The following is a 26754-nucleotide window of genomic DNA, read 5'->3' as shown; positions in this document are numbered from 1 at the left end:
CAAAACTAGTATAAAAAGTAATAATTACATTTAATATGACATAAAATTGTATTGAGAATTGATAATATTTTAAATAAAATAATAAAAATATCTCAAGTATATGTTAAACTAGTAGTAGTAAATAATATTTTTCTAATTTAGGAGTAAAATAGTAATTATATGTTATTATTAAATTATTTTTTAAAACTTGTAACAAAATAAGATGAGAAAAAATAAGAAATTATTATACTAGAATAAGATAAGTTATTATTTAGTTACTATACTAAAATAAGGAGGCTTATTCTAGTGAATAGGGCTTAGTTGTGATTGGGTGCATTATCGCCTAATTGTTTGTTGGGATATGATTGCGGCCACTATCACTGCATACAAATCCCCAAAAGTTGCAAGTAAAAATATTTAACTTATGCCAAGTTTCAGCCCTTTCTATTCCAATCTAGTTGGAGGCACCCTTGCTTCAAGAAATCAAACCATTTGGTCCTTGGATTTTTGTCGGGAAGAAAGGTTGGTGTTACGATCTTCCCTTAAAAGGGTTGATTCGACTCACAACTAAATTTGTGCAGAAATTTGCATGGAGCCTTCGAGATATTTTCAGATGGATCTCGCCTATCTAATGAAATTTTTTTGATATGTTGTAGTCCCGAGAAAGAGATTTCCAATGAATCTAGTTTCACTCAAATTAGATAGCTAGATTGAGAGATATCATCGAAATAGTCTATGAATGTCAAAAGTTCTTAACTAAGAAATTCAAATCTGAGTGGGAATTGAGATCCATGGGTATAGGCATAGACTCCTAGGTGGAATATAGTGGTGGTAGACCGACGATGATGAGGTGGCATCGGTAGGGTTGATAGCGGTGAAAGGTTAGGGAAGATGGATGTGATTAAGACAATGGTAGGGAGAGTAGAAGAAGAGGCAGAAAAGGGCTTCCCCTAAGAGTCTAGGGTGATAGGCTAGTTGATGGGATTAGAGGCGGCATAACCATGATAAGAGGGAACAAGAGAGAAGGAGAAGAGAATACTTGTAAAAGAAACTCAATTCATTTGATAATCATAATAAGATTGCTTTCCACATATTTAGAGGTTAATTCAATTTATTTGATAATCACAATAAGATTGCTTTCCACATATTTAGAAGCTAATTCAATTAATTTGATAATCACAATAAGATTGCTTTTTACATATTTAAAGACTAACTTAACAAACAAAATAAACAAAACAAACAAAAGATAATCTTAAAAATAATGCATTCTCATCGAGTGTATTCAAACGAGATCAAACATGTACAAACATATATAGATATTTAAACAGAGCTATGGAATAACTTTTTCACGTTCGAACGAGACTGGAACTCCAATCCTAGTCTTATAAGTCGGTAAGCAATTGAGTCTGTAACTCCAATCCTAGTCTTGTAAGTCTGGTAAGACAATTGCCTCGATGGCGCGAGAAACAGTGAATGATGTATCTTCTCTAGCTTTGACTAGCTAAGGCTATGGCGCCAATAAGGTGCCAACCCTATTGTCAAAGTTATTACCTTGGCTAAGCACCCTATAGGTAGGGGTGTAAACGAGCTGAGCCTGAGCGAGCCGGCTCTGGCTCAGGCTCGGCTCGAAATTACTTTCGAGCCTCATAATGTTGCTCAGGCTCGGCTCAGCTCAACTCGAGCCGAGCTCGAGCTGAGCCTAACCGAGCCCGAGCAAAGCTCGAGCTCGGTTAGAGGATGAGGCGGTGGTGGCGTGGGCGGTGGCGACATGGACAGCGGCTTGCCGAAGGAGTCAGAGACGGATGGAGGAGGAGGCGACGACGAGGAGATGGTGAATGAAGGAGGAGGAGGAAGCCGACGGAGTGGACGAGGAGGAGGCCAACGGCGGAGGAGGAGGAGGCCGACGGAGAGGAAGGCGTGGCATCGTGGTGGTGGCTTGCTGTCGTTGCTGATGGAGGCCGACGGGGAGGGAGGAGGTGGCGGCGCGTGGGGGTGAGGTTAGGAGTGGTGATCGGGTGGATGAGGGTGAGAGTGAGGGTGAAGGTGAGGGTGGGGTGGGTAGGGGAATTTAAGATGGGGAAGGTGATGTGATGGGCAAGGTGAAGTGATTAATGAGGGTGGGGTAGGTGAGGGTGATGAATATTGAATGTGTTACGGATGAGGGTGGGTTAGTGAGGGACACGTGGCAATATTTCTTTATGCCACGTGTCTTTAGTTATAGGGAGTCAGGCTATCGAGCCTATCGAGCCGAGCCTGATATTAATTTTGAGCCTATTATAATGGCTCGGGCTCGGCTCAGCTCTGATCGAGCCGAGCCGGACTCGAGCTTCAGCCGAGCCGAGCCCCCTACCTATAGGTAAGAGGTAAGGTTATCCTGGTAGTCGCAAAGCTGCTATCACCGCTTAGCCTTGTGTGACACACACTCATTCTCTCTTGAATACACACGCTCACTTTAAACCAGTAGGTAAGGGTCTTTGTCCTTTCGTCTGACACCATCAAAGTTGCTATCAAATCCTTTGACGCTTCGTACATCGCACCGCTACTTTGAATGCCTCCCATATTATTTCGCCCACCGTAGACTCCTTATCTCATGTATAGATAAATCTAGCCGTTGATATTTCTAATATGCAAATATTGCAAGCTAACTCTATGGATCCGAGGATGAATGTCCTACCATGCAATGTTTCCTGTTACAACTACAAATTTTAATCTTGTTCCTCTTGGAAATCTTTCCTGTTACAACTACAAATTTTAATCTTGTTCCTCTTGGAAATCTAAATCACCCCTTTGTCCTTTGTGACTAATTGCTCACTCCGACCATATAGTTTCTGATGGGGCTCCTAGCCTCGATCCCTTTGCTATCCATCCGTAGCACACACCTAGTCTCTTTGGCTCTCTCAACCACTTGTTTCATAGCCCCACCCCTAAATCTCTTACTCGTAGTCACGCTCCTCTTCTTCTCTCCTTTATCCTACGGTTTTTTGTTCCCTTTTAACACATTCGCTAGGCTCGGGCCAGGATTTTGCTTCCCCCCTCGCCTTTATCTTCTTTCCCCTTTGATTCCCTGACCTTGATAGGGGTCAGGACAATGAAGAGATGGTGGCTTTAATATCTATTGATATTACTCAGGCCATGGACATGACTACTATGAAAGTTGTTGACATTCCAGATGAGCCTACTTTTAAGTCCTCCGTCAAAGAAAGTTTCGGATGAGCCTACTCCTTGTTAAACCCCCGTTGAGGAAAATTGAAGAGACCGCAATGGACAAACAAGAAGAACAATTCCTGAGAAAAGAAACCTGACCTCTTAGTGAGCCTGTCGCCCCATCTCCAATGGTTGATTAATGTGTGTGCTTGGAATATCAAAGGCGTTTGACAAAAGGGAAGGCCTTACGTTTGTAAACTTCTTACATCTTATTCTCATGATATTTTTGCTCTTTTTCTAATTTGGATAGTTCTCATTCGGATCGTTTTGTCTCATACAATTGGGCCTGAGTGGAATGGATTTTTTGTTCCAACTATGAGTTTGGTAGGTGGCATTATGCTTTGTTGACACCAACTCGGTGAAGGTGTCTACTATCTCTTCCTTTACTCAAATCATTCATTCAGTTTTACTTTATCGGGTACTAAATCTTGCATCTTTTTCATTGTTTACGCTAGTACTTCAGCCATGATTAGGAATTGGTTATGGTATGAACTAAGCTATATGTCTTTGGATCTCCCTTGGATTTTACTTGGTAATTTCAATTATACTTTGAATCCGTTTGATAAATTAGGAGGACGTCCATTTTCTGTTTCCTTTCCAGTCTCCGCTTTCCATTTGCTTGCAATGGTCTAGTTGATGCTGACTTCTTTGGCCTTCTCTATACTTACACTACTTGGTGTAACAAATGGCATGGGGCTGCTAGGGTCTTAGTAAGACTATGTTTGTCTTATTCCGAACTTGCTTAATTATTTTTCTCGATATTTGGTTGAGCACCTTTCGCATATTGATTCTGATCATGCCAGTATTTTGCGTACTCTTAGAAATTTGAAGAGGATTGGCAAACACCTTTTCATTTTTGATATGTTTTAGTTTGAATATCCTGAAGTTTAATAGTTAATTGATGTTTGTTGAATTATCCTTGGGTTTTAGTTCTCTCCCTTTCATTTTTTCATGGATTAACTATACAATGTACAAACAACAATCTCCAGCCGGAACAAAACTTGTTTGACCCATTTGGAGGTTCGCTAGACAATGTGAAGGTTGACATTGCAACCTTAGAAGAGCAAGAGTGTAGACATCCTCTTTATGGTGATGATAGTCTAAGCTTACTTTTCTTAGTTGCAAGTGTTACACCCCTAAACTAAAAAAAAAAAAAAAAAAAAAAAATCCCTGACGCATCCGCAGAGCGCGTGCGTCATAGGTGCCTGCAACCCCGTCCACTCTTCTCCTTCTTCTTCCTCTTCCCTTGCCGTGCACGCCACTCTCCCCACCTCTATTAATCCTCATCTTCCTCTCCCCTATTGCACCGTTTCTCCAACTCGCCAACTCTCTCCCTCTTCTCTCTCTCTCAGGTTGCCGATGTCGGAGTCGCTGAAGCCTCGAAGCCGTCGAAGCCCCGGAGTCGACGAAGTCGAGCGCGCGGATCGCGGAAGCATCAACCTCGTTAAAAATTTAGTAGTTAGTTTCCCTCCATCTCGCCATCATCTTTGGCGGCCGACGACCCCGCATTCGGCCGTCGGTTCGAGAGCTTTGGGAAAGGGGCTCTCTGGACGGGCTTCGGGCCTTTGGGTTGGGAGGAGGGATCTCCATGGCCGTCGGCCATGGAGCTCGCCTCGCTGCCTCGTCGGCTACCTCAGTCGCGGGGCAAGCTTCTCCCACTCCCCTGTAGGCGAGGAGGACAGGCGGTGGCTCCTCCGCGACGTGGGTTACACCCGTCGAGCCGAGCTGAGCCGCAGCCGCCGACCTGGGGGCAAGCTGCTAGCGGCGCGGGCCACCTACAGCGCCGAGCCTCCGCTTCTCGTCCCCTCTGTCTTGAGAATTTTTTGATCTATGATTTTTGTATTTACGCTATTTAGATTTGAATTGCAACTGGGACGAAAATACGATTGAGTGAGGATAAAGGTGGTGGTGATGGGTGGAGTGAATTTTTGGATTATAGATGATAATAGAGATGAGGGTGGATGGTTAGTATAGGGTTTAGAGTTTAGAATAGATCTTGTTAACTGTAAAGGTGGCTGGTTGGTGAAGAGGGAGGAGGGAGATTAGGGTAGAGAGAGTATAGAGGATAGAGGAAGATAAAAATTAATATTCATTAAGCATTATACTTTTGGCTGTCATTCACACTTTTATAGAGACTAGCCAACAAGCCTAAGTAACAAGTATTACTTCTAATTCTAGTAGACTCCTGTCGATCATGTTCAAATGTACCTGAATGTGTTCAGACGCACAAAAGATGTTCTGCATTTGCGTTCTTTGTTTTTGTGAACTAATGCAGGTGTTCGTTAAGGTATTTGAATGCGCTTCTTTCGCGTTCGAATGTGACTAATAGAAAATTTATTTTAATAAAAGTAATTATTGTAATAAGAAAAGAGTCTAATATGGTGTATCAGGATGTTGATACTTTTAGCGGACGATAGTGTATGGTTATGTTCGAGATACTCTTTGCGAATGGCAGAATATACTATGATCTTTTGAGCATGATATTGAAATCGGGTAGCAAATATTGACTGTGCACGGTGGTCTAGTATGATGTGGTAACTTTCAATCAAACTTGCATTTCATATGCATTTACGACTAATTCATTCATGTGGGGGTTGTTAGAAATTTCATGTATTTGACATGAATATTTATAAACTTTGAGCTAAATTATGGGGACCACACATTATCAATGATAGATTAATGGTGGAATTAATTTAGTTCAAAGAGTATTTTATTGTCATATATTCACTTATTCAAATCTATGAAGAGAAGTGAATAAAATTAGCTTTAAAGTGGGTATCATTGCAATAGAAATTAAAAAGAAATTAGTTTAGTATCATATTGAATATTTCAGAAATGTTAGTACGATATATAAGTGCCAAATTTTGTGGGTAAACGATACTACGCAACGTAACTCACATGCATGTAATGCTTGGCCTGGCTCAGCTCAGTTCACTAGCAGGTCAAGTCCAAATTATCACAACAAAACTATTAATCGGTTCAGAACCAAAATGGTGAATCCATTCATGTGATTAGATCCAATGGTTCACATCCCTTTGGCAAATTTTAATCTATTCAAGTTTGGTTAGAGTCTTTTGTTTGCATTTGAGAGAGTACAACACGATTTAAGTTCAATAAGGCATTCAGATAGCTGCTTACTCCATCAGTCGCCACCCTACCTTACGACCGCTACTATGACCCTTGGCCATTCGCCACCCTTCAACGATTGCCGCAATGTCAAATATTTACTATTTTATCTCATTATGACCTTGCTCTACTATGTTAATTATATCTTTTCATCTATACATCTAATTAATGTGCAATTAAAGCCAAAAATTTTATCTCGCGAGGCTACCACAATTTAAATTTTTATAATTTTTGTACGTCCAAATCGGTCCAGATCTAGTTTGTAATATTGGTATCATAGCCGAAGTTTCTCGAACGATGGTTAACATGCGATCCAAGACGAAGGAGTGATCAACCATGGAGGATCAGGAACTGATCTCCATTTATGTCGGGGTTTCTTCGGTGCCACCACCCCTATCAGCAACTACTGGCATTGAGCCACTCATGTGGGCAAAGGCATTGATAGAGTCCATCGACTCATTGTGAGAATTGTTGAAGGAAAACTTGAACGAGATCCAAACCGCCATCAAAGATCCGATCTAGGCCTTAATGGCGGTTCTCATAGCCCAGCATCACTAGCCATGGTGAAAATCAACCCCTACGGCAAGAATAATCCATACTGTGAGGGAGGGGATGGGCTAGCCCAAACCATGGCCTTGACTCAAGCCACTATGGAGGTACCCTGACCACTCGGCCAACGGACTTGCCATGGTCGTCGCTACACCAGCTCTAGCTCGAGATTGAGTTTAGCCTTCCCTTATTGCTTGCCGCCGCTCTGCTACAACGTGGACTTGCTGGATGGCGACTATCGCTGGTCATCTACCTTGCCCAGCCACCATTAAGGATATAGTGGCTTGTGGTGGCGCCCCTAGGCAGAAATCCAATTTTAGGCTTAGGGTTAGGGCTAGGGCAAGCTAATTTGGAACCTATGAACATGACCTTGAGTATGGTGGAATGACTAGGTGAGCTCGTGCCATCGGATTGAGATGAACCAACATACAGCTTGGGCGCGACATGAGCCGGATCATGGGCCCTTGTCCTACGTGACTGGCCTCGACCATGAGGTTACTTGACTCGTGATGATAGGCCACACTTTGTGATCTAAGTTCTGATCGTTAAGCTTGATTTTTTAAAGTTCTTTGAAGGAGACTCACTAGGCTGGATTTTTCTAGCAGAGTAGTTTTTTACGTATTATGGCACGCCTGACCACCAAAAGGTCCAGCTAGCTTTATTCCACTTGGAGGGCCTCATGATTAGGTGGTATCAGTTAGCTGAGCAGACCCGACCATTCGAGTCTTGGTAGGATTTTGCAAATGCAATTTGTGCTTGGTTCGATCTGACCTAGTACGAGGACTTTTAGGCCATGTTGACTAAGCGGACTCAGTCAACAACAGTTTGAGCTTATCAAGAGGAGTTTGAGCAGATGTGCAATTGGGTTACTAACTGGTCTGACTTGGCCATGAAGAGTACTTTCATTAGTGAGTTCAGGCTTGACATTCATGCTGAGGTCAAGGCTTGGAGGCCCACTACTTTTGACGAGGCCTTCTCCTTAGCTGTTCTGATAGAATCCAAGATGGATTAGTTGAACTAGATCCGAAAGGAGAGAAGAAAGACGGCCCAAGTCCACTACCCACTAGAGACTACATCTGCCCTGACTTAGCCTACGCAGTCGGCTCAGCCTAACCGCTAAATGATCTTGTGTCGTTTTGTATCCAATGACCTAGAGGAGCATAGAAGGAAAGGCTTGTGTTTTTATTATGATGATTGATTTAACCTCAGCCATAAATGTAAGCGCCAACTAGCCCACGTTATGCTTTTAGGCAGATTCAAAGATGATATAGCTAAGTCGGCTGATTAGCATGCCAAGCTATACGAGTATAAGAAAGTGAGAGATAGTCACCTTGAAGACAAGGTGTTGGAAGTATGGTGGATTGTTACGATCCGACCACGTGGGTTAGGTCAGTCGAGTCAGTTGAGTTAAGTCAACTTGAGTTAGTTTTATTATATTATTTTGAATTTTAAATAAATCAGATAATTCACATGTGGATTTAATCCTCTAGGATTTTACCCTATAAATAGGAGACGATATGCGTTGATAATTATCATTGAATGAATCTGAGTTTAGCCACATTATTATTTTTATTTTTATATTTTATCTTAGCCGTTAGATTGTCTTTATTTTTTAATGAGTAGATCATAGTCATAGAAACATTTCAATCTTTCAAATCCTAGCCATCTTCCTCTACTAGTAGTCATCCTACCTTACATCCATCCACCACCACCCTTGGTCGTCCGCTACCTTTCGACGACCGCTTAACTTCGGATATTTATTGTTTTACCTTGTTCTGACCTTGCTCCACTTTTAATTATATTTTTTCATCTAGATGTCCAATTGACGTGAAACTAAAGCCATTAGAACCCTATCTCATGAGGCTATCACCATCCAAATTTTCATAATTTTCTTACGTCAGGATTAATTTAGATCTAGTTCATAACATTTATAGTAGCTATGTAGTAGCTATGTAGTGGTAATGTAGTGTGGCAATGTATGACAATGTGTGGCAATATAGTAGCAATATAGTGCGTTGCAGTATGTGGCAATCCAGTGGCTACTGCATCGCTATATAGTGGCAGTATAGTGGTTTATGCGTGGTAATTGTATGGCAATAAAGTGGTTATGTAGTGCGTGATAGTGTGTGACAATGTAGTAACTATGTAGTGGCATATAATGACTATGTAGTGGCGGTGCGTTGCAATGCGTCACTAGAAAGTGATTATGTAATAGTTATGGAGTGGCAATGCGTTGTAGTATATGACATGACAAATATTTATTTGACACGATTATTTTTAAAAATAAAGAAAAGAGGAGAGAGAATGAATCTCAATTGTAGTTACCATGATGTGTAATTAAGTGATATTTAATTTAGGAATAATATATTAATTATATGTTATTATTAAATTATTTTTTAGAAAAATTATATGGAATAATGTGAGAGAATGATAAATTACTATATCAGAATACGCTAAGATATTGTTTAGTTACTACATTAGAATAAGAATACTTATTCTTGAATAAGATTTTTTCATTCACAAGTGAATGGGGGCGTAGAGAAATTAAGTTCAAATAGGTTTCCTCATCGGGTGTTCGAGCTAGGTCGGGATCTAAAGAAATCAAGTTCGAATATTTAGGAACTATGAGCTTGTTTTGGCTTTTGCTTTAGTCATGTCCTTTTTAAACATATTCTAAACTTTATGTTTAGTATTCATCACAGAGAAGATGTTTGGATTTGGAAGCTTCATCCGACAGGGATAGCTACCTCGAAAATTGCTTACTGCTTTATGCGTAATCCCCTCAGGCATGGGGATAACTAGGATTGTTGGAAAACATTTGGTATCTTCGGATCCCTTCCAAAATCAAACTGATTCTGTGGAAATTTGCTTGGGCTAAGTTGCCCACCTAATACTAGAGCTAAATGCAATTGGGCTGGGACTAATGTTAATTGTACTTTTGTTCCCTTGAAGCTGAAACCAAATCACATTTATGTTTCCACGGTCAGGTGGCTACCACCATGTTGGATCTTGCGAGGTACCATTTTTCGGTTAACCTTAATTTTTATAATAATTGGGATTCTGGTCTATGGTTTGACGAGGGAGCCAGGATGTTAGCTAAGTCCAGAGCTTGGTTGAACGAACTTGCTGTTATCCTATGGCAAATTTTAGAATTGGCAACAACGTTATTTTTAATAATTGTTCGTTTGGGCTCACTCTCTCATGCTTACGAACGAAGGCTTTGAGAGCCAGTATGTCTGCCTACTGACACCTAACCCTCTAAATCCCCCTATCTGCTGGGAATCTCCACCTCACAACTGGATGAAAGTTAATTCAGATGGCTCTTTTGTAAGCTGGGAGCTTGGAGGGCGGGTTTTGTGGTCGGACAGATTAATCTCATAACCATATCCACATATGGGTATAGTTGTACATCAAGTGAACATGATTATGTTCTAGAACTATGAACACGACTCCATGGATAATTCATTAAACATAAAACTGAGGTCCAAATACCGCATTTGCAAACAATTCCATGTAGTGAACAAGTTCTCCTTTTCATATCCAGGTAATGTCATCTACTGATCCATAGGTTTTATTTATCTACTGATCCATAGGTTTTATTTATTATTATACGCACAACTCAATACAAGAGAATACTAATGACACACGAACAACCACATTGCAAGAGATCTAAGAGAATGGCTTCAGACATAAAACCCTTGGGGGAATGAATTTATTTAGTCAGTCAACATTATATAGAATTGGTACATACCTCCAATCTGAGGTTAATAGTATATAGATCCTTTGAAGCACCAGCGCAAGAGAGGATTGCAAATTTTAACTGAAAGATATGTTTAGTTCAGTAACTTATGCTTCTCTGCATCTTGAAACAATCAGCATAAGTATTTTATGAACAATGATTTAGATATGGCTAAAGCATCTCCTACAGCTTCAACAGGATAAAGATCTTTGTCAATCTGCCAATTGTTAGAATAGGATATCCAATTTTTCCTCCATTCTTCTAGTTGGAAATCTTTTTTCTCTTGAAGACTGTGTGTCAGATAACTGAAATAGAGCGAAGCCCTTGGAAGGTAATAATCCTTTAGCAGCCCACTCCAGAACTTGTTAGCTGATTGTGAGATGCAACGAGAAAGAAGCAAAATAAAATAAAAATGGTAAGCCATCTCAATGCAATTAATTAGAATTGGCAATTATTAAAAAGGTGTATTATTACCATAATCATGAAGTTTACTCTGATTTGTCCTTGTGTTATCATACCACATAGTCACTTGTGTTCTTGCGTTCCACTCATACTGAAAAAACTGAATCCAGTTATGAACCTTCTACACATGTAGCAATGTCAAATGCGTGTAGAAGAAAAGGAAACTCACTTGTCTTCTCTCATTCTGATTTACTGCAAGTCTTTTTGCACTCTCTAACCATGTTCCCAAGAGAAAGTTGTCATCAGAAGCTAAAAGTGTGTCAATATCCTCAATAAGGTTGATAAATTTTTGGCAATGAATATGCAAACTAGATGCATCATTTCCTTGGTAGGCACTCATTGCATCTAAATAAACTTGGTTTGCTAATTTTGACAGAGCTTGTCTCGTCAAGTCAACTAGATCATATCTGGCAGCAATCACAAATAGAATTCAGTAAATATTATCTCACATCCAGTTACCGGTAAACATTAAGCAACATGACTAATTGCAACACTTGAAATAGTTGATTATAGACATATCATCATTTTTTTTGGATTACTAATCCTATCATGCAACATTCCAGAGTAGCAAAATCTGAAACTTCAGATGCTATGACATGGCTATGCAACTATATAGGTAACTATCAAGATTTAAATATGCATACATGATAATATTCTTGAAATCAGGGAGTTGGTGAAATTTTACCTATATGTTGAAGTTTCTGGAAGATCATTTCCTGCACTAAGAAATAACTGAAGAGCATTGATTACTTCCTCTGTTGAATACCATATATGTGGGTGTGGCAGATCAGATGAAGTCTCTCTTAAAGAGATTCTAAATTTGTTTTCCACAATTGGTAGATCTCGGATCTGTCTTTTAGATGGTTTAAAACTATTTACGAAAGGACTGGTGTCTGGAAATTCGACTATGTAGTCTTTATTATGGTCCTGCATCAAACATATATGAGGTAAGAATTAAACAAATTATTTAAAGCTTTTATTAAAACAAAGTACATCCCGAGTCAAAGAGGACACATTTTCATGGAGGATAACAAATCTTAAATAAATGTTATAAACTAGGTTCTATATGATCATAGATCATATTAACCCTGATGTATAATTAGAATCATTGATATCATATGGTTTTGTAGATGTGTTAGACTAGAAATTGCAGACCTGTTTAGACATTGATCAGAGTTTGATTGATGCAATACTAAGTAAAAGACTTTGTGAAGTATGGCCACTATAAATCTATAATACACACCTATTTTGGCCTTAGGTGACATTATTACTTGATTTATTGTTCTACAAGAGACTGTCTATTTAGAGAGGCTTAAATATCACACTTTTGAACTCAATAATGTGATTGGTTCATATTCCAGCAGTTTGTAGTTCATATATTACTTTTTCTATTGCTTTGAATTTCCTTTAGTAATTATACAACGCTTAAGGTATTAAATTATATTAGTTTAATTTATCAATACTTAGCCAAAATAGAGGAAAACATTGTCTCATGAGGTTCAATGTTTTTTCAGTTTGCTTAATGTATCGGCAAGCAATACCAGTACATATGTATTTTTCATTTTAAATTGCCAAATATACTGTATAAATATGAAAGATGAATTAACGCATCATGTGACTTATAGGTCAGCTTGTGGACAAAAATGCATAGTGACACAGACTGTTACAAGGACACATGTGGAAAGGAAGTTTTGAGCATTCTATGTTAAGATGAGAGGACAGAAATGGCTTTTTGTGGTTCCTTTGATAAAAATCTTCCACACTAATCTGCAAATTAGGTGAATTACTATGTAGCCATTGTATCTTATTTCTTAAGTTATTTTTTTAAACTCGATATTTCTTCTCAAGCGCATTGGCCTTTTCATCGGTCCTTCTCATTTAGCCTAAAAATAGCAGTGATTTTCTTTATAAGAGAGTTTTATAAATTATACCTTATATTTTATCTATTTTGTAATTCACACCCCGTCTTTAAGGTTTTTGTAATCTAACTTTCTTCTTTTTCTTTATAATTTTTATTTAAAATCCTCTAATAATTTAAATGGTATCAGCAAAAGAATATTATGAAATAATTTTATAAATACATAAATTATCCATGCCTTTTTTAAAGGAGGGGTAGAGAGGAGAAGAAATAGTAGTGAGAGTATTTTAGTAATTTGATTGATATTAATTAGTCAAAATAACGTCATAGTGTTAAATGAAAATTATAGAGAAAAATGAGAGGTTGAGTTACAAATAGAATATGAATCACAAAATAGGTAAAATATGATGTGTAATTTGTAAAATACCCTATTTATATAACCATACAACCCTTTTTTCTACATCAAATTTGATACCAAATCATAGGTTTCCCACCATGTCTTACAAAATGGTTATAAGATTAGGATAAAGGATACTTCATAGGTGCTCAAAGGATGTCTACTTGAGAGTTAGCTTGTAATATCTTGGAGGCAATATTTGTTTGAACCCTTGCATGTTTAAGGTATATAACTGTATTTGGTTTCCAACACTCTACAAATGTTGCAAATTATAATATATGAATTGTTCAATATATTTGTATTTCCTGAACAGCACATCTTATGCATAAAATTTGTAATAAAGAAACTAACACTATGTGAGTCGGTAGATAAGTGCAATCATCAGTTTTAAGTTATTAAATGGCTTTGGACCTGAGATCTAGGAGGTGGCATTGCAGGTGGAACATGAGTAATGTAAGAACAGAAAAAAAGAGAGTCGCACTTGTTAGAAAGTTGCAGATTCAACTTCAAGAGTTGTTCGATTTGAGTTTTATTCGTCCGAGTATCACCTTGGGTGCACCAATTTTGTTTGTAAAGAAGAAAGATGGATTGATATGTCTTTGCATTGATTACTGGGAGTTAAATAAAGTCACAGTGAATAATTGGTATCCACTACCCCAAATCGATGATCGTTTTGATCATCTATAAGGCTCTCAGGTTTTCTCTAAGATTGATATGAGATCTGATTATCACTAATTGAAGATCAAAAGTGATGATATTGCAAATGCAACATTTAGGACTCACTATGGCCATTATGAGTCCTTAGTGATGTCTTTCGGTCTCCCTAATGCACCTGCAACTTTTATGGACTTCATAAACCAGGTCTTCAGACCCTTCTTAGATCAATTTGTTGTGGTCTTCATCGATGATATACTGATCTACTCCAAGAGCAAAGAAAAGCATGCGGAACGTTTGAGGATAATACTTCAAACTCTTTGGGAGAAAAAGCTTTATGCAAAGCTTAAGAAGTGTGTATTTTGGCTAGATGAGGTTGTTTTCTTAGGACATTATTGGCAAAAATGGAGTCAAGATGAATCAGCAAAAGATCGAGGTTGTCAGCAAATGGCTGAGACCTATTTTAGCATCTGAGGTACGCAATTTCCTTGGATTAGTAGGCTATTACAAAAAGTTTGTGGAGGGATTTTCACGAATTGCCTTGCCACTTACTCACTTCACCAAGAAAGGTGTGAGATTTAAGTGGATGGGTGATTGTGAAAATAGCTTTCAAGAGCTTAAGTAGAGATTGATCTCAGCTCCTATCCTTTCACTTCTAACAGAGGGTGATAACTTTGTGATTTACAGTGATGCATCCCACTAAGGTCTAGGTTGTGTTTTGATGGAGCAAAGAGGATGATAGCTTATGCATCCAGACAGCTTAAGGTTTATGAGAAGAACTATCTTACTCATGACCTTGAGTTGGCTGCGGTAGTTTTTGCACTGAAGATTTGGTGTCACTACTTTTATAGAGAATCATGAGATTTTCACTAATCACAAGATTCTCAAGTATATTTTTATTCAAAAGGAGCTTAACTAGAGGAAGCATAGGTAGCTAGGATTGATTAAGGATTATGATGTCAGCATCAATTACCATTTAGGGAAGGCAAATGTGGTAACTGATGCCTTGAGTAGAAAATCATCAGAGGAACACTTGGCATCACCCATGCTTGGAGATAAAGGTGACATCGTATCAAGAGGGAGCAGTCATATGTAGCTAGCTGGTGGTTAGACCTACATTTTTGGATCGCATCCAAACTGCTCAATTAAAGGATGCCAACCTCAAGAAAATCTTAGAAGAATTAGAGAAAAGAGAAGCTTCCGGCTATTCAAGATCAGATGGAGGATTAGTCAAGTACCAGAACATTTTTGTGTCCTAGCTAGTGAGTTAAAGAAAGAAATTATATCAGAGGCTTACAGTTCAGGGTTTAGTATTCACCTAGGCAACACAAACACATATAGGGATTTGCGAGAGAATTTTTGGTGGAATGGTATAAAGAAGGATATAGTTAACTTTGAGGTTAGATGTTTTACCTGTCATTAAATCTTGAACATCAAAAACCTACAGGAATGTTATAGCCTTTTCTCTTGTCAGAATGAAAGTGGGAAGATGTGACTGTGGACTTTGTCTTGGGATTTTCTCGCACCAGATCAAATCATAATACAATTTGGGTAATTGTGAACAGATTGACTAAGTTGTATGACTTACTCCCTAGATCACCTTGCACAACTTTATATTAGGGAGATTGTCCGGCTCCAAGGAGTACCATTGCCTATTGTGTCTGATCCGGCTCCAAGGAGTACCATTTCCTATTGTGTCTGATCGAGATCCTCCATTTGTTTCTAAATTCTAGTGGAGTCTACATTTAATTATAGGACACGATTGAAATTCGGCTCAGCTTATCACCCGCTGACCAACTAATGGACAATCTGAGAGGATTATAAAAATCGTTGAGGATATGTTGCGAGCTTGTTCGTTGGAGTGGAAAGGAAATTGGAATGATCATCTTCCACTCATAGAATTCTCTTAAGAATAATAGCTACCATTTAAGTTTGGGACTAGCACCTTACGAGGCATTATATGACAGAAAATACAGATCTCCATTTTGTTGATTCAAGATTGATGAAAGACAGTAATTGGGGCTAGATATAGTACAAGATGCCACTTAAAAAGTTGTCAAAATTAAGGAAAAACTTCTAACAACTCAGAGTTGCTAGAAGAGTTATGCTGATAATCGAAGAAGAAATCTGGAGTTTTGAGTGGGTGACATCGTTTTTCTAAAGGTGTCACCTAGGAAAGGATTGATTAGATTTGGTAAGAAAGGTATATTGAGTCCTCACTTTATTAGATCTTTTTTGAGGTGCTAGAGTGCATTAGAGAGGGTGGCATATCATGTAGCATTGCCACCTAGGTTAGCTAAAGTCCATAATAACTTTCATGTGTCTATGTTGAGGAAGTATGTCCCTTGTACTGATCATTATGATTGATTACGAGCCTATGGAGATTAGAAAATCTATCTTATGAGGAGCAAACTATAGAAATCCTAGAAATTCAGCAAAGAACTCTTCGCAACAGAGTAAACTCATTTGTGAAGATCTTATGAAAAACCCAGAAGCCAGAAGAAGTAACTTGGTTGCATGAAGATGAAACGTGAGAGAAGCATCCAGAGAGTAATTATTATGATAGTACACTATTCTCTTAATACGTTAATTTTAATTTTGAGGATAAAATTTCTTTTTATTGAGAATAGTTGTAAAAACAAATAAAAAAAAGGGTCACACGTGCATTGCATATGCACCCCCCTCCCTTTCCTTCTCCTTCGCAGTTATGTGACGGGAGGAGTGGTCGCGATATTTCAGCCACTCCGAATCCGAGTCCGATCCTAAATAAAAATTCGAAAACCCATCCTATAAATCAAAACCCTAACTTTATTATTTTCCCATACATCATTCTCTCTCTCTCTCTCTCTCTCTCTCTCCCCTTCCCGTCGGTGAACCCATCATTGAATCGGAGGGCCGGAGCACTGCTGGAGTGATTGAAGGCCACACAACAACTTGCCAGTCAATTCTCTCCCATCCCTCATAATTAATTTGAAGTTTAAAAAGTTAGAATAGAAATACCTATTTTTTTGGGTGAAGTGGTGTTGTCGGTGAATCGAATTGGTCGGCGGCTTTGGATCGCTGCCGCTCGTATTGAAGCTTCCTGTTGTTGGCCTTGTGCAGTAGGCACACTTCCCTAGAGTTGTCGTGGCTCGATTTGTGGTAGAAGACGATTCCATGGCCGCTGGACATGGAATTGAATTGCTAGTGGTCAACGACGGCTTCTCTATCTCGTGTGGTCGTGAGAGTGTCAGGGAGCTTGGGGTGTGGTCGGTGGACCATCCTTGCGTCGATCACCATGAGGGAGAGGTTAACCCTTTTATTCATTTTGCGAGGTTCGGGTTTGGATTTTGGATCCAAAGACCCAACTCAAACTAGTTTAATGGAGGGTGGGCTGCTGGTTAGCCCATGGCTAAGTCCATTTTGATTTGGTTGGACTTTGGCACAGCCCGATTAATAGATTGGTGAGGGCTGTGGGCCAGTCGCAGCCCAGCCTAGTTCAATAGGTTTAAATTAATCCATTTTAGCTATTTATTTAGCTTTAAATTTTCAAAACAATGATATTATTTAGTTTAAAAATTTATTGTTATTTATTATTAAATGTGGTGATTTTTAGTATGTGGACTAAAGATTAGAGATTTTAGTTATTTTACCTAAACTCAGGTGAGTTGATTCACTTACATATTTATTCATATTATATTTTGTGCCTATAATCAGACCCCGTATTTCTCTGTGCAAATTTATTTATTATATTTTCTGTGTGCAATTTGAATATTATAATTCTGTGTAAAATATATAATTTAGTGCATCCTTATACTTCGTGCAAATTGCAAATTTTAGTGAGGAAAAAAAATAAATGGTATTTGGTATGACTTAGAGAACAATCCGGTATAGATCGCTTGTGACTTTCTATAGTGATTCAAGTCTAATTGAAAGTCTAAAAGAAAGTTCTATTTTAGATCACTGGTGACTATGACTCTGGCGAGATTAGGGAGTAGTCCTAGGTTAGATCGAAAATTTTTCTGAGGTGACTCTAATATCTCTCAAAATTTAGTAAAAGAGATAGTGCGTTTATCACATAGTGACATCTCCTAATGACTCTAACTGGATTAACTATGAGAAAAAAATCCGAGCGCTATCTCAAGGTGACTTCTAGTTGATGTGAACCCAAAGAGTAAGACCCAATTGAGACAAATTTTTAGTATGTTGGAACTGAGCATGTTATGAGATATGATTTTTTATCTTTCTATTCTTTTGGTTTTTATATTTTAGACTATTTGTTAATTCAATTTGTTTAGAGACATTGGTGATGACATTGGTTATTTTCATTATTATTGGGTTGAATTATATAAATCAAATTCTTGTTTTCGTTCATTCTTGTCATTGTGTATTTAGAAAGTATTAGTAAGGCTTTATGTTTCAAGCGTATTAAGGTACATGGCTGGTGATGATTTGGATTTTGGGTCATGACAAGGAATAGAAAAATGGTCCCTCATTCTTCATCAATCATGTTAGAATTAATGCTTACAACTTATTCTAGATATTAAACAACAGAACCTAAGAAATTTTCGGTAATTCAAAAGATTGACAATGAAAGGACAAAAATCACTCATCCATAATAAGAAGAGAAGAGGGTGTAGGAAGTTGAATAAGAATGTTTTCTACTGCAAAAATGGCTAATAAACAAAAGGATGGATCATATTTCATTTGGGAAATTTGCTCTTGGCAAAGCAACTTTGAATCACTGTTGCATAATACTAGAAAATTTCTACACTCTAGTGTGATATTAACTTTGGCTTCTAAACATATAGCAAAAACGAAATTGATTAGTTAAGTAATTTTGAAATCTTCCAAGTACACATTAAGAGCAATGATGGCCATGCTGATGGTGGTATGGCACCTAACACGGGACAGAGTGTGCCAATGGCATAGCCACGTGTCGACCGGTACAAGTGCGAACTGACTCATGCCAATTGGCACGGCTCACATGAGGTTCGAAATGAATATTATTAATCGAAGCAAATCCATTAGAGTAATAAATCTAAAATATTCTATAAGGTCTTTTTTTTGTCATGTGACAAACATAATATGGCATACGGGGTCAATTTTTTCTAAACTTTTTTCTATTTCAATCATATTATAGAGCATTAAATTATATTATGGAGTGGTCAATCATTAATAATAGTTTTATTGAATATATTCAATCATTTTATATGTTGAATAATGTTTCTATTTAACCATTGCTATATCTTTAATAAAATAGATCTAGAAATAAAAGCCTCTAATGTAGGCTATGATACATATATTTAAATAAAAAACTAAAGATTGACATGCAGGAGACCAAAAAACATCTTAAAATACCCTCAATTTTTATTAAAAATATGCCAAAGATGTGCTAGTGGCATGAAGAGGCGTGCTGACTAGGGATTGGCACGACATGTGCCTTCTGCATTGCCATCGTTGATCAAGTTAAATTCATTGTGAATCCTACCCTTTTCAAAGTACCAACATGGTATTTAAATACATTTTAGATGGCAAATGGGGAGAAGTTACAAAAACATAATCCAAGCAAAATGGTGATGAACAAAAATATCAGAATTCGTGGTCAGAGGTAAACTAGTTCAAAGGTCATTTATTGCAGATTTGCAGTACATGTTTGTATTCTACTCTTAATAGTTAAAGCTAGTAATATTTATCTCTATCTTCAATCAAAGATATTTTGACATGTTAACTAGAAATACAGAGTATAGAAATAATAAATTTGAAGTAGCAGTTATCTAAAATTGTGAAGGTAGGAAGTTCCGAATTCAGATCTGACATACCAATCTGCCCCATTTAACACTTCAAGATATTATTTGAAATCTTGAAAATTCCCACTAGTCGTATTGAAAGTCTTGAGCTTATGCAGAAGGGTAAATGTAAGAAATAGTAATCTACCATCGATTAATAGCTCATGGTGTTGATGTAATGGATAGTAAATGATTATTATTCATGACAATCCATATGGATGATCAGCACGATAGACCATGGCTTTCCTTTTCCGTAAGGCATAAATAAGGACAGGCATGAAACTTAACGCGCTAACAATGCCATGCAAGCACATTGCAATGTAAATCACAATCATTATTGATGATGAATATGTGCAGATTGACTGGAATGAAGTTAACGAAATGGTAAAATACCAGATGATATGAAGATGAAAGAAAAATAGCAGTGACATGAAATTAGTCATCTATGTAACCATTTTATTCGTATTAGGGAAAAGGAAAATTTGCATACTGCTGTAAAGGAAATTGTCATGAGTAATACTCGTACCGCAATGCCATCTGTGCAATTGTATATTGTATGGTACAGAATTTTCCAAACTTTCTGGATGTCAAGATTGGCTTGACCATATCGCCTATTTGAGTAGCTTTTCAGCCATTCCTACAAGATCAGGAATAAACTTTTGTCTGTTACCTGTACTGTCAGAGCATGCTGTCCCTCGCAAATTTAGTGAACAAAGATTAGGGTAAGATCACAATGTTGAGGGTTGAAGGACAAATTTATTGTCTTTATATATTGATGTATATCTACTCAAAAGTTTATCATTAATTTGTGATTTAAATGCACTTATAAGTATTATAGAATTGCACAATAAACAAGTCTCACCTTGTCCATGAGAAACTTCTTTTATTGATCCATTATTGATATAAGACTGGACTATGGCAATTTCAGTGAATACTAAAAATATATAAAAAGAACCAAGCAACATCCTGTTTCAGTGAATTTCTTGGAATACTAGATTAGATCTATTATATTATTCAGCTCTATAATGACCTTTTACAGAAAATACTAAGCTGCTCTATAACTGAACTAACCTAAGTTGCTCTGTACAAAACTAGTTAAACTGAAGCATTGCGTGCGAGTGGCACATCCCGTGCTGATACTTTGTTGACACATCACATGCCAGTTCAGCATATTGACATGTCTTCATTTGCTAGCATAAAAATAATACGAAAATGCTACATCAAATATTGTCAATAATCTTCAAAGTTCAAAATTATAAAATTTGGATTCAAAACCAACTCATAGAGTTAATTTAACGTAACACTACAACAATTTTGACCTTTCTTTTTTCGGTAAGATATCTATCTGACAATTTGCTAGGGGCTTTTACAAGGTTCCGAGTTTTGGCTGATCCTAAATAGGATTGGCCAAAACGGCTTGGGATTGGCCAAGCTGATCTTGATCATGGCCAGGGTATACCTGATCTATCTCGGTGGCCGATCTCGGCCGAAAAGGGTGAGAACGGGTCGGATCCAACCTTGAGCACATCAATAATTGATGTCCCCCTGCCTCTCTTTCTCCCTTTTCTCTCTTTTCTTTCTTTTTCTCTTTGTCTCTTTCTCACCGACGACCCCAACTTTGGCGACGTTCTCCAACGAAGATCTGATGACCTCGGGTGAGTTTTTTCTTTTAGTTTCTAATTACTCTCATTCCCTCTCTCTTTCTCCTCATGCGGTGAAGCAGCAGCAGGTGTCGTTGCAGTAAAGCAGTAGCAAGTGCTGTTGCTGCTGGGGTGAAGCAGCAGTAGTTGGTGCTGATATGGTGAAGTAGCAGCACTTGCTGCTATTGAGAACCTAAGAGAGAGTGGAAACTACAAGTAAAGAAAAAAATTAGAAAAAAAATTGAGAGGGTTTTATTTTCAAAAATTTTAAATTATTTTATATTATATTTTGATTTTTATTTATATAGAGTGAGGAGGATGATGAGGAGAGACAGTTAAGGACAATAAAAGATAGCAAAAATATATAGAGAAGAGAGGAAGAGATGAAAAGAAGTAGCGGTAGTAACTTTCATAGATCTAGATCAATTTATATACAAGGAGAGAATATGGGCAACAGTTCTACCCGTAAGACTCCTGGTTTTACAACAGAGTCTGAAAATATTGGACCAATAGATACATTTCTTCACAAAAAATGGGTCATACACAGACTTTTATCAAGACAGCTTTCAAAGGAATTAAAAATACAAAGAAATATATTAGTATGGCTATTTCTAAATTTTTCTTCTACAACCATATTTCTTTTAATGTAGCAGATAGTACTTATTATCATACGATGGTAGATGTTATATAATCAATAGGGCATGTGTTCCGTTTCCTAGTTTAAATGATATTATTACTAAATATCTTGACTTAAAGGTAGATAAGTTTCGTTCTTACATTGAGATATTCAAACAAATATTGAAATGAATTTGGTTGTACACTGATATGTAATGAGTGGAGTACACAAAATAGAAAAAATATAATTAATTTCTTAGTGTCCTCAGGCATGGGGATAATATTTCTCAAGTTTGTGAATGCTACTACTCATTTAAAAAATAGGAATTATATTTGTCAGTTAATAGATGAGATGGTACAAGAAATTAGTGAAAAAAGAATAGTCCCAATAGTTACTAATAATGGGGCCAATTATAAAGCTACTGAAAATTTAATTATGATAAAAATACCTCATTTATATTGGACATAATGTGCTGCACATTATATTGATATAATGTTAGAGGATATTGCAAAAGAATCTAAAATTGACATGGACATACATAAAAGTCAGAGGCTGATAAATTTTATATATAATCATGGTTGGGTTCTTTACTTAGGCAGATGACTGGTGACAGGGAGATTATTAGACCCAACATCACTAGATTTGTTACTCATTTTTTAGCTTTTGAGAGCATCATGCGCAACAAGAATAATATTATGTGAATGCTTACATCACAGGAGTCGTCTATAAAAATTAAGAATATGATCTAAAAATAAATCTTTAGGTAAAACTTTGAAGAATATGGCTCTTAGAAATATATTTTGAAAATAAATTACAATTGCCACTGTAATATTTGAGCTTCTTGTCAAAGTATTACAATTTGTAGATTGTGATAACAAGTTTAAGATAGATTTCTTACATGAGGCAACGGACATAGCAAAAAAATCAATTAAAAAAATATAGGCCAAAGTTATAGGGAGTGGTGGAAGATGACTAATTTTAGATGGACATACAACTACATGAAGATATACACACTGCTGGTAGTCATGCTTTTAATTTTAATTTACTAATTTACTTTTATTTATGAATATTTAAAAATTTGAATGCTTACAAATTTTAAATTTCTACAAATCTAAGATTTTAATTCTCTACTAATGTCAATAATGATAGTGAAGTTTTGTTGGAAGTTAAGAAGATAATCAGCAGGCTTGAGCCTGATATTTATAAACAAATCATTTGCAATAAAGAAGTGAGTTATGATTCAATTAAATTTTTAATTATTATTTGTTTCAAGTTTTAACTTTCAATATAATTAGTATGTAGTAATATATTTCTGATTTCAAATGGATAGATAGATTGAGAACTGAGCAATTCGGTATTGCTAAAGTTGCTACAATTATATCTTATAAAACTCCAGATGAATGGTGGTCTATAGATGGGAGAAGGCATAAAATTTGATACTAATAATAAAGAAGATTTTAAGTCAAGTTGTCTTCATCACAGTGTGAAAGAAATTTGACTATTTTCTCCTTAATCCACACTAAAGCATGCAACCGATTGATAATGGAAAGATTGGAAAAGTTAGTTTTTTATCATTATAATATAAGATTAAGATAAAAATTTAAAAAGAAAGGTAGAAAATGAACAACTAATTGATTTAAATCATATTTTTGATAAAGAAGATTCCTTAACTTTATGGATCAAAGAAATAGTGTCAGAATTGAAAAAAAAAATTTGGTTTTAGGTTGGGCCTTGACCTAGCCCAATTAGTAAGAGAAGAGAAGGTGGGTTACATGCCAGCTATAGCCCAACCTAATCCAATGGGTTTTATTCAACCCATTTGAGCCATTTAATTTAGTTTTAAAATTCAAAATTTTTATTAGGGATAAATTAAAATTTATGTTATTTCTTTATTATTAAAGATGGTGATTTTAGCACGTGGACTAGAGATTAGAGATTTTATTTATCTTATCTAGACTCAGGTGAGTGGGTTCACTCACATATTTATTCATATTATATTTCGTACCTTTTATCAGACCATATAATTCTTTGTGTGCAAATTTATTTATTATATTTTTTGTGTGCAATTTAATTATTATAATTCAGTGTTTTACTATACTTTATGCAAATTACAAATTTTTATGGACAAAAATATAACTAATATTACTATGACTAAAAGAACAGTCCTAGTATAGATCGCTTGTGACTTTCCCTGGTGACTTAAGTTTAATTGGAAGTCTAGGGAAAAGTCCTATTTCAAATCACTACGGTGATTTTCTTAGGTGATTCTAGCGGGTTAGAGAACAGTCCAAGGATAGATCGAAAGAATTCCTGAGGGGACTCTAATCTCTGTTAACAGTTAGTGAAAAAGATAGAGTGTGTTTATCACAAAACGATATCTCCCGATGATCCTAACTGGATCAGTTATAAGGAAGAAATCTAAGCATCATCTCGAGGTGACTTCTAGCTGATATAGATTCAAAAGGTATAGACCCATTTAAGACTATTATTTTTGAGAAAAAAATTAATATGTTGAAACTGAGCAATGTCATGCATAGAGACCTCACCTCCATTTAGGACCTACCCATTTACCTCCGTTCCTTTGGTCTTATGATTTAGACTATTTGTTAATTCAATTCGTTTAGAGATACATTAATCATGATGTTGGTTATTTTCATTACAATTAATTTAAATCAAATAAAGCAAATTCTCTTCTTTTATTTATTCTTGCCATCGTATACCTAGGAAGTATTAGTAAGGCTTTGTATCACAAGCGTATTGAGGTACATGGTCGGTCATGATTCCGATTTTGAATCTTGACATAGAGGATAAGTTATTAGATAATAGAAATAACCCATAGTTAAATGAGATATTAGAGAAGACCATAACAAGGGCAAAGACTGGTATAAGTCGTTCAACAACTAGAGATAGTATACCTACCAATATTAGTCATAATCCTAATGAAATACCTGATGGTGAGATCATCTCATTTACATTTGCTGAGGAAAGTTAAGGAAACTTAAGTATTGAAGATAGAGAAATTGAGGATGTATATACATATCAGCGGCGTCGTCATGAAAATATTGCTTCTTATGATTATAATACATAGTATTTATTGTTTAGAGCTATCACAAGATCCATATGCTAGTTATTATAAAATATTAAAAGCTATTATTCTATAATAGCTTATGCTTTTGGAGCAATTGGTGAGTTAAACACTATTTTGGCTAGGAGAGGTCTTGCTCTTAGTCTTGATTATTAGGTCCTTCTCTCCCTCCTTGTATCTTTCTCCTCTTCTTTACCTTCTTAGACATCAATTGCACCTCATTGTCGATGCTTGGTGTGGTTAGGCGTAGGGTATGTGGAGCTCACTCTTTTTCATAGGGAGCTCAAGCTCTACTCATTCCTCTTTGTTGGTTTTAGCCACGACAAGGCAGGCTCTAGGTGGAGGGTGAGGTTTTTGATGGTTTGAGGGATTTAGGGAAGTTATGATTCCATTGCCAGCTTGCCTTTAAGCAAATTGCTGTTTAGTTCGCTTAGTTATCTTTTGCAAGTTGACTGTCGGTGGTAGTAATCAATGTTGGTGTTGGTGGTCTCGCTACACCTTCCTCTTAATGCCCTTTGCGCCTATCAAACCATCTGAGCTGTATCTTGTATTATTTTCTTTGTGTCTTTTGAGTTTGATACAAATATCAATGTATCTCTTTATTGTGTTGTTGATGATTACCAAGTTATAGGGTTTGTTCATGAGTCGTTGCACGATCTTCCCCTTTTCTATTATGTGTCGAGCTTGTATTAGTTTCATTAGTATTAATGAAGTTCTTCAATGTACTTTTCCCTAAAAAAATGCCAATTTTGATCCAAATTGAATGAATTTCACATATTAATGAAGTTCTTCGCCTACTAGCTTTTCCCTATATTTTAACTAGTACATTTCATAAATTTAGCACCAAAAAGCTAGGTCTATGTAGAATGATTCCTACAAATGAAAGCTAGATCTATTATTTATACAACCCAAATTAATTTGTAAATGTAAAACTAAAGAAATTATTAGAATGAAAGGAAAGTCCAATCTCATGGAAAACCTTTTTTGCTCCACTTCAGTTGATTTAGGTGATTCCTAAAACATATATTCTTTATGTTTTAGTCATGCGCCAATCCCAATCAATTTCGATCGATGTGGATTATTATCAACAAAAACTCCGAACCATGATTTTCAACCATAAATAGGAATTTATTGTTGAAATTGTGCAGTTGTATGTAAAAAAGATATGGTTTTCTCAAACATTTTTGCCCTAAAATAAAACTAAATCTGAGAAAGGAAATTCTTACATTATTTGAGCAGATCTCTACCTTTTAGCTATTGATCTATTCCAAATTTAAAAATTGAGTAATCAAGTTTGACTTAAACATGTACTTAATACTTTTGACCGCTGTTGTGCCTTCAACTCATTTTCATACGTCCAACAAAATTAGATGTGTGATAGTAACATTGATATCATATGACTAAAGACCTCTATTTATGCACAATAACAGCTCTAAAGAGCCTTAAGTATCTAATTATGTGTGTCAAGGCACCAGCAGCACGCCATAGTGTACCTACATTTAGTATGAACATATAGCATGACTGAGCAAGCATCAAGTCATCAAAAGCCCAAAATATACTAAGCATGTTCCTTGGAGATGTAGAAACATCATATATTGTTCATGAAAAGCATGTACTGGTTACTGAAATTGCAGAACTAAAAAGAGAGATTTGTAAATTAACTATGTGAACTATAAC

At 36.6% G+C, this 26754-nt stretch overlaps 1 protein-coding gene across 1 annotated transcript in view; it reads right to left on the bottom strand.

Moving 5' to 3' along the window:
• Positions 1 to 10540: 10540 nt before the first annotated feature.
• The window catches only part of LOC140775575 (alpha-N-acetylglucosaminidase), a 75102-nt gene continuing 58888 nt past the window's right edge, over positions 10541 to 26754 (bottom strand). Inside the window, exons 15-19 of the mRNA XM_073118955.1 lie at positions 20263 to 20373; positions 11745 to 11986; positions 11229 to 11466; positions 11072 to 11150; positions 10541 to 10966 (exon numbers count right to left, since the gene is read on the bottom strand). Coding sequence (XP_072975056.1) covers positions 10731 to 10966; positions 11072 to 11150; positions 11229 to 11466; positions 11745 to 11986; positions 20263 to 20373 — 906 coding nt within the window. The 3' untranslated portion in view covers positions 10541 to 10730. The remainder of the gene's footprint in view (positions 10967 to 11071; positions 11151 to 11228; positions 11467 to 11744; positions 11987 to 20262; positions 20374 to 26754) is intronic.

The sequence above is a fragment of the Typha angustifolia genome, chromosome 14, assembly GCF_048772165.1.
Source record: "Typha angustifolia cultivar Huaian chromosome 14, ASM4877216v1, whole genome shotgun sequence".
Lineage (NCBI taxonomy): Eukaryota > Viridiplantae > Streptophyta > Magnoliopsida > Poales > Typhaceae > Typha > Typha angustifolia.
Note: the sequence above shows the minus strand (reverse complement) of the source record. Positions and strands in the feature narration are given on the sequence as shown.